The sequence below is a fragment of the Scaptodrosophila lebanonensis genome, unplaced genomic scaffold (genome assembly GCF_003285725.1).
Source record: "Scaptodrosophila lebanonensis strain 11010-0011.00,11010-0021.00 unplaced genomic scaffold, SlebRS2 tig00000001-arrow-pilon, whole genome shotgun sequence".
In the NCBI taxonomy this organism is placed as follows: Eukaryota; Metazoa; Arthropoda; class Insecta; order Diptera; family Drosophilidae; genus Scaptodrosophila; species Scaptodrosophila lebanonensis.
In genome coordinates, this window is record NW_022060529.1 from 8625646 (window position 1) to 8635064 (window position 9419).

General features: G+C 39.5%; 1 protein-coding gene across 1 annotated transcript; it reads left to right on the top strand.

Moving 5' to 3' along the window:
* The first annotated feature begins 248 nt into the window (after positions 1–248).
* Positions 249–7627, top strand: LOC115627082 (5-hydroxytryptamine receptor 2B). Its single transcript, XM_030522634.1, has 7 exons — positions 249–637; positions 3260–3393; positions 3790–3899; positions 4088–4277; positions 4374–4511; positions 5398–5553; positions 6360–7627. Exons 1-7 carry the CDS (start codon positions 310–312, stop codon positions 6876–6878), a joined length of 1575 nt encoding a protein of 524 aa, XP_030378494.1. The 5' UTR covers positions 249–309; the 3' UTR covers positions 6879–7627.
* The last annotated feature ends 1792 nt before the right edge of the window (positions 7628–9419 follow it).

Sequence of the window (9419 nt, forward strand, 5' to 3'; positions counted from 1 at the left end):
GCAACAACTACCACGGCAATCACTACGAGAGCAGCTGCAGCAACAACAACAACAACAACGGCAACTAAAACAAAATCAACCGAAACAGCTGCGACGACAAAAACAACAGCAGCAGCAGCAGCAGCAACAACAACAAAAGCGCTTACGGCGACGCTTGTCGCAGCAGCAGCATCAGCAGCAACAGCAACAAACAGAACAAAACAAACTTCTTATAAACAACACGCACACATCCACATAAACAAATACTCTAGCAAACATACAAACACATACTTGTATACTCGTACTTACATAAGTGGAACCACCGCAGCCATGTTGGGCACAATGACAAGCACGTTGACAACAGCCACATCGCTATACTCCGAGTACGACGATGGTGCTGGCACAAGCATTTTGGAAATAGAGCTGCCGGCCATCTTTCTCAATGAGAGTCTGTTCATTGAGCTCAACGAGAACCAGACAATGTCCAGCGCTTCTGATGCTATGGACAGAAATGGCACCACCAACAACAATATCACCTTGAAAATGGAAATGGAGCGCCGAGCCGCTGATGAGCGCGCCTCAGTGGAATTTTGGCTGCTTGTCAAGATGATCGTCATGGCCATTGTCCTGGGCCTGATGATTCTTGTCACCATCATAGGCAAGTCTCTTCCGTCCTTAGTCTCCTTACACTCAATCAATTTTTGAAATTGTAATGTGCTGCCGCCTTTAAAGTTACAGCAGCCATTAACAGTAATTCGACTTAAACCGACTGAGAAGGCTGATTGGCATTTGTGGGGAAGGGGGGCGGACAGATTTTGGCGTTAAATTATTCTGAAATTAATGCCTCTGGGAATTGTTGGGAGGCGCTGCGAAAGTTTCGATTTCGCATGCGTCTCGAACCTTGCTTCGACGCCGCTTGGCCACTGAAGTGAACTGTAAATGAAGTGAAATTTATGATGCAGAAGATTTTTATTGCACGCCTTGAAGATTTTTATTGATTTTCAGCTCACACTGGTCGACTGCTCTTGCCACACTTTGCCACATTCAAAGATGATTTGTAGCCAGCCGTCGGCTGGTGGCTGCCTGTAATTTTTCGTGTCTATAACGGGGGCGCAACTTTTGCCTTGGGTGCGCCAAAAACGCTTTGCCTTTGCTTCAAGCGTACAACAAAAAGCTTTGTGTTAAACACAACACTTAGCCAACGCCGGCAGGCAACAAAGCGACAAATGCTCTACTCGTTGCCATGCAAAGGGGAGGGACGGAATGGCGGCGTGCTAACTGGAGGTGGCAGGATGTATGTGTTGGCGGCATTGGTAGTGGCAACAAAAAAGTTTCAAAATGTTTGTCGTTGTTTTTGTCGGCGTTAGCATACGCCAAAGCATAAAAAGCTATTAAATGTGCGCCTAAGCAACAAATTGATATTGTACTTGCTTCCCCTCAAGCACTAATACACACACTCGCAAGCACTTAGACAGTAACTCACTCCATACACAAAAATATAGGTATGCCTGAGTATGCAGGCAGGTGTGAAATAAGTCGTCCAACGTGGCGTATGCGCAACGTCAATGGCAATTTGGCACTGCCAGAGCATATGCAAATGCATTTCTGACACAAGTCGGCTGCTGTCGAGAAGCAGCCAGAACGTTTTGACAACATTCAGACGAGCTCAACCCAGCAGCGATAACAACAGCAATCACTGAGAAAGAGTGTGCACGCCATGCTTACAATAGTACCCGGGCGAGGGGGGCACACGTCCACAGGTCCATGAGTAACTATGGCAATTACAATTTGCCAAGTTGCTGGCGCTTAATCAAAGCGTGCCTTGGTGTCTCGGTGCTTTGGTCTGTCTTCCCACGACAAGTTCTCTCATTTGCATGATAAAGAGACAGCGATGATGGCACGCAAGTTTGGGAAACATCTGCCCAAAATATTGGGTGCATGGGTATGTGTACCTCTATGTATGTAGATGCAACTTTGCCAAGCACGATTGCCTGCAATTAGGCTGGAAAATCGATGTCTTTGTGGCTGTGGCCTTAAACGAATGATTGATTGACTCCTAAATTAAATTGTTGCCAGTATTGTCGCGTCTCTATCTTCGCAAGTTCGTTAAATAAATGAACTCCGTTTGACATTTCTGCTATCCTCTCCACACTAAATGCATGTTAAAATTAGAATTTTTTTTGAAATCACCATTTTAAATAATGTTTCAGAAATTTAACTGTTTTGGATTGGGACGCAGAGCATTTCTATTGAGTTAATTGGCATCTCAAATGTGAATTGGAATGCACTAAAATAAAATAATAATCAGCCTTGTAGGTAGAAGTAAATTAAAAAATAAGAATTATGAATATTCTTAACATTAGCATAACAACATAACATTTTTATATATTTAATTCTTTGTGTGTTAGAGAAGTGGACTTGGGGATTTAAAAATCTCCTAATATCTTAACCTTACATAAACTTGCCAGCAATCTGGGGATCTTAATCATATCGCAACAAAAACTAATTTTTATCTAATACTTATAAAAAACCAACACAAAATACAAAAAATAACAAAATGTAATTCATTTAATAATTAATCCTTAATTACAGAATTTAAATACTGGCTACATTTCAAAAGCTACATAAGCCAAACTTACGTAATTTTCTCTCTTACTCGTATTTTAATTGTGATATATTGAGTACGGGCTATTTTTAAAAAGCTTTCTTATTTTATTTTAAATACATAAATCTAAAATACTATATTATAACCGAACTTACATCTAATTACATTTTAAAAAAAAAATCACTCTTAGGCTCTCTAACAGCAAAACTCATACCAAAAATTGGATAATTGAATAATTCATCAATTTATTTGTGAAATCTAATGAGGAGTTTATTATGTTATTAAGTCCCAAATTAATAAAAAATCAAAATACACAAGTTAAAATGTACTATACTTTAAACGTGAAATATGAAAGCCCACAAAGAATTTTATATTATTTTATGAAACCCTTACACTGTTCGATTCATTCTGGTTGTTGCATACATTCGCACTCATCCAGTACACCCCAAAACCTTTTGGGTACAGAGAACAAGAAGAGTACTCAACGATTACAGTTGTTCTATTTGTATTTTATGGATTTTTAAATATTAATTAACATCTTAAATTGAAACTTTTCTCCAAACTTCTTTGCATATTGACTAATACTGTGAAATGCTGAAAACGCAACAACTACAACAATTTTGACGACAACAAAAATGATGACTATAAAAACTGGCGACAATGCAACAACAATAGGAAACGTTTTCGTAATTGCCGCCATTATACTTGAGCGCAACTTGCAAAATGTTGCTAATTATTTGGTCGCATCGCTGGCAGTTGCTGATTTATTTGTTGCCTGTCTCGTCATGCCGCTTGGCGCCGTCTACGAGGTAAGTATACGTTGCCACGTTACTTTCCATTGCTGTACTATAGTGTTGGTGTTAGGGTCGGTGTTTTTGTTCTTTTGTTGTCGCCATCGTTGGTGGTGCACAAACTTCATTACCCTAATGGAAACTAAGAATGACAACCTCGGAAATGAAATTACACGGAAAGAGTTGACAACCGTCTGCTGCAGTTTCTCGGAATAGTTGTCTGTGTGGAGGTGTGAGTGCTTCCATAATGTACCGTAGAGTACGAGTATTGTTAATTGCTTAAGTTGCGTCATCTTGCAGCAATGATATAATTTAATTTCAATGCCCCTAAATGTCCATTGTTTGGGCAGATTCGTATAATAAGTGTACATCTTATTCTTGTACTACTTTTCGCCCAATAAATGAACAACGTAGATAAGCAATGGGTGGATATTGGGACCAGAGCTCTGTGACATCTGGACATCATGCGATGTGCTCTGCTGCACAGCATCAATATTGCATCTGGTGGCCATTGCGGCTGACAGGTGAGTAATAGAAAAGATGAGCTTGGTCGTTGCTGCTTGCGTTGCGCATACGCCCCGTTGCACTTCAACAATCAGAAAGAAGCAATTTGTATGCCAGCAGGCACACAGACAAGCAGGCATGCAGACATGCAGACATGCAGCTACAGCAGTTATCAATTACGTCTTTTGTCATATTGCACTCTTTATAGATATTGGACCGTTACGAACATTGATTACAACAACTTGCGCACACCCCGCCGGGTGTTCTCGATGATATTTTGCGTTTGGTTTTCCGCTTTGATTGTCTCACTAGCACCGCAATTTGGTTGGAAGGATCCAGATTACTTGAAGCGTATCGAGGAGCAGCATTGCATGGTCTCACAGGACGTGGCATATCAGGTAAATATTGTCCAGTCGACTTTGACAGTGTTTCTGCTCACCAGCGCGCACACATTTCTCATTTGCGACTGCCGCCTATCTCGTCCCACTCCACAGATTTTTGCCACTTGTTGCACCTTCTACGTGCCGCTGCTGGTCATACTCTTTCTGTATTGGAAAATCTATATTATAGCCAGGAAGCGCATACAACGACGCACACAGAAGTCCTTCAACGTGACCCTGACGGAAACTGAAGTAAGTAAAATGGAAATCAATATGCGCTCGTTGATATTTCGCTTGTTTATATTTCGCCTGCATTTTCCGAGATGAGCTCGAAATTTGACTGGGCTAGCAAGTTGATTTTTTCTCACAATTTCTGCTATAAATGAAGATGAATGTGGGGCCATATTTCGATTAGAGCGCGGCAACATGTGATGCAATAAATCTAAGCCCCACTCATGCTCCTAATTAAACATGTTGCTGTTCCTGCCCACATGGAGGCAGTCTAGCGCATAATGCGCGAGACTGTGTAGAGTAGAGGAGGACACAGAGGGGACACGCATAATCAAAGTGATACATTTTAAGTGTCTACTTAACAGGCAAAGAGCCAATAAATTAACGAGCACAGCCGTCGCAACCAAAAACCGCACAAAAAAGCTCGCAGAAATAAAGTGAAATAATGAAATGTGGACTGTTCACATATGCGAGCCCAGAACCCTAATCTAAAACGCGAGTATGTGTCAGCCTATGTGACGGGTGTGTTTGTATTTGTTAGCCATAATGAGTGTCATTAACAGAAACAATAACGCGAATCCTTTGGTGCTCATTAGCATGCCCAAGTGCGCACTTGAAATAAACGAGCAAGCTGCGCAAACAAAACCTCGGGAAACTGTCGATGCCGACAGACTGGCTTGTTTTTGGGACCCGTGGGTGTTGCCGCGCCTGGGTGTGGCCCGATATATGTATAGTCTCCAAAAAATTGCCAGCGATTTTGCTTTCGGCTGGTCAAATCTCAATTGCGTTCAGAGCGCCTTTCCAAGCTTGCTAAGCTACTTACCGTGCTGTTGTTTCGGGTACCGACCACGCTTCCATTAACGAGTATTAATGTAGCCCCCCAACCATACCTCCTTCTTCATTGCAGTGCGACTCGTCGGCTCGGGAACTGCAGAAGGAACAGCGCAAGCGGCGTGTGGTAGAGCGAAGTGAGGAGGATGCCGCTGCAGGCGGGCAGGTGCACCGACGCACACGTAAGCGCATCAGGATTTGCTTTGGTCGTGAGTGCTCCAACTCGACTACGGTCACCAGCATCAGTGCCGGCTCGGAGGGCGCGGTGGCACGCTCTATGGCTGCCATTGCAGTCGACTTTGCCAGTTTGGCAATTACGCGCGAGGAGACCGAATTCAGCACAAGCAACTACGACAACAAGAGCCATGCGGGGACCGAACTAACGACCATCTCCAGTGACGCTGATGACGTAAGTAGTACTTATTCGGATTAATTATTAATTACAGAAAATTAAATACTCTACAATCAAGAGCAGAACGCTCATTATGTTGTAGTACCTTTAGTAGTTATTTTTTTAGTTTTTAATAAATTTCAAGAAAAATTGATTTATGGTGAAAAAACAGATAGTAAGAAAACCATTAAAAAGTGCTCGTATACTTATGAAATTATAAGTATTACAATTTATAATGTATATGTGAACATTTGTTATATTAACCCGAAAGATTTATTTTCATAAAGCAAGCTTCTTTACCCTAAGAATTCACACACAAATAATTGACACACGAATTAGTTGGATAGAGTCTTCCTTCCATTTAAAAACCAAATTGCACGTCCATTGTCATTATGGGATTTAAGAGTGAAAGCTAACGGTCCTTTACCCCTTTAAAAAATAATCAATATTTAATAATTAATAATTTAATTTAATAATTATATTATCTATATGGTGATTTATTGACTTACACTGTTTTGTCGCAATACAAATAATTTAGAATACCAGTATAAGTCAAGCTCTCGGAATCGGTTTCACTTGCTTTACTCAATTGGTTAAATGTACCTGCTGCATGTGGATATGAATATGTCTTTTGCCCATTCTTGCAGGGACGGACCAGCAATGCCAATGAAATTATGACGCTCTCCCATCAGGTTTCCAGTGGAACACAACAGCATCTGATCGCTTCGCATTTGAATGCAATAACGCCATTGGCACAATCTATTGCTATGAGTGGCGGTGTCGATGGAGGTGGCAGTAGTCCAGGTGCGGGCGGTGGTGGCAAGGGTGTACTAGCAAGCATTGCTAATCCTCATCAGAAATTGGCGAAGCGACGGCAGTTGCTGGAGGCGAAACGAGAGCGTAAAGCGGCTCAGACACTGGCCATAATCACGGGCGCATTTGTGGTCTGCTGGTTACCCTTCTTCGTGATGGCACTAACCATGAGTCTCTGCAAGAGCTGCTATATACACCCAGCTGTGGCATCGCTCTTCCTTTGGCTGGGCTACTTTAACTCAACGTTGAATCCAATTATATACACCATCTTTAATCCCGAGTTCAGGCGTGCCTTCCAACGCATTCTTTATGGACGCAAGCATATGGCACGAGCTCGCAGCGCGAAAATTTGATTTCAACTGAAGGTAAACGAGGACCAGTATTTGTAGAACTTATTAGATAGGGATGAGAAGGGAGAGACAAACGAAAACAAACCCTATGTGGCATATAAGTAGCTTTATTGACATAGCTTAGAGTTAACTTGGCAGTGAGGCGCGTTAATTAGTTTTCATTAGCAGTGACAATCCAATACCCTTATCTACATTAGCAAAGATTCCTTCACACACACCCACGCATGTGCCCTAAGAAAATAATCGCATTGGCAGAAGCCAAATTGTAAATTTTTCTATGTAAATATAAAGTGATTTAAAGGTTAGCTTGAGGGCACTAATCATAAGCATAAATACAAAAATTGATTTTAATTTACGTTAGTCGCTAGTTGTAATTTAGGAAACAAAAGTAGAACATTTCGAAAGTCTTCCCTGTGTCTTAAAGAATTCAAAAATACGAAACTATTAATTATATATGAAATATGAGCAAACTGGCACAAAAAATCGATTTGTGTTCGCTGCATGCACACTTTATATCAATTATCTATAGTTTGACCATTAATCAACAAACAAGCAACAAAAGGCTGGGTCCAAATCACTGGCAAGCACACTAGACATTTCAAATGCCTAATAATGTATTCAAATTCCAAGTAAACAGTGTTCTATCTTATTTGCATCGACTTTACATTAATTAGTTGCTGGTTGTTTAACAAAAAAATAACATGCGCCCCTACAAAAGAAATCAACATGACTTTGTAACGAATTTAAACATAGGCCTATACATAGTATACATATGTGTATAGTAAATAGAAACCAAACTTTAAGCTTCAATGTACATATGCTGTGTGATCCCATATAGATAAATGTGTACAACTATTTAAAAAAAAACAAGAAAGGAATGCTAAAGTCGAGCAGGCTCAACTCTTAAATACCCTGTACCACCCCACAAAAAAGTAATTAAATTAATTAATTAATTTAATTAAATTAATTAACTAAATTAATTTAATTAATTAACTAAATATTAACTAATGCATACATACTTTTACAATTACATCAGAATCGTGTATATGCGTGTTTGTGTACTTGTACATATGTATGTATGTGTACATTGAGCCTGGTTATATGGCTATAACTTTCTTTCCGATCATTCTATCATAATGAGACTTGGTATACGGTTATATAATTACTAACCTAATGTGACTACTAAATTTTAGTTCAAAATTCCAAGAATTACGGGAGTTATAGAAAATCGTTAATAGGGGGGGAGTGGGGGGGTGGATCAGAAAAAATGAACAAACTCGTCCTTTCTCGGTCTCAGGAGAATCTGTATACCAAGTTTGGTTATTCTAGCTCTTATACTTTCGGAGATCCTTGCGTTCATACAGACAGACAGACGGACAGACGGACAGACAGACGGACAGACAGACGGACAGACGGACAGACGGACAGACGGACATGGCTATATCGACTCGGCTTGTCATGCTGATCAAGAATATATATACTTTGTGGGGTCTACCAAGCCTCCTTCTGTGTGTTCCATGTGCACTCGCACTAAACTAATATACCCTTGTACCCTTTGGGTACAGGGTATAAAAAATATATATATATATATATATATATAAATAGCAACAATATCAAAACATACGAGTACATGAACCGTTAGAGAGCAAAAATAAAATAGCAATAATTGTGTAATCAAATCAAATGTTGTACGAGCTTAAAAGATTTAAACAAGGCTATTCAATTCGCACCATAAAAGCATAAATAGAACCGGCTTACTGTACAATTCAAAAATATTTCATGTGCATTTATACATATATATGTATGCAGTTACAGAAAACTTTTAACTGTGTATGTACAAGTATCTAATTTCATGTCAACCTCAATAAATGTGCCCATTTTCCCATTGCACATCACACATACACACATACCAGTACTCATCCTCGTGTTCGTACTTTTTATTTTGCACAACTTCATGGCAATTTCAGCGAAAGTCCAACTTTTGCCGTAGACAATGTTAGTAATTAAATTCAACCTAGTGAGTAGTGAGTTCAGAAACTCAAAACTGTAGGATAAGTAGAATGGGGGGCGCTTATTAGAGTGTACATCAAACAACTTGAGGGATTTCAAAATATAACAAATAATTACAGTGGTAATTGTGAAAACAAAATCCAACTACGAGTGCATACATATAATATTTAATCAAAACGGTGAGGGTTGGTTATATTTTTGAAGAGTATTGGATGTTTTTTGTGCAATTAGCAATTAAACACCGTTCTTATGCTATAAAGAATACACATACACATATATACATACATGCATACACCCATACATGCTATAGTAAATAATTACGAACATAGTAGATATTAACATTTACATCTACATTAAGGTTTATCTTTACTTTTCCATTTACATTAAAACACGCATATTGTACCACTAGTAGTTGAGAGCCTAATACGCTTTAATATGCATAAATATGTATATGTGTATATTATATTTGTATGTGTGTGTGTTTATGCCATTTCTCGATGTGTACTTGATGTCAAAGTTATTAAAATGGTGTTG

Bases quoted from the DNA above. Each gene is read 5' to 3' on its own strand.
- LOC115627082 (XM_030522634.1), top strand. From the start codon at position 310: ATGTTGGGCACAATGACAAGCACGTTGACAACAGCCACATCGCTATAC. The intron at 638-3,259 runs GCAAGTCTCTTC...CAACAACAATAG, and splicing joins GATTCTTGTCACCATCATAG to GAAACGTTTTCGTAATTGCC. The intron at 4,278-4,373 runs GTAAATATTGTC...CCCACTCCACAG, and splicing joins CACAGGACGTGGCATATCAG to ATTTTTGCCACTTGTTGCAC.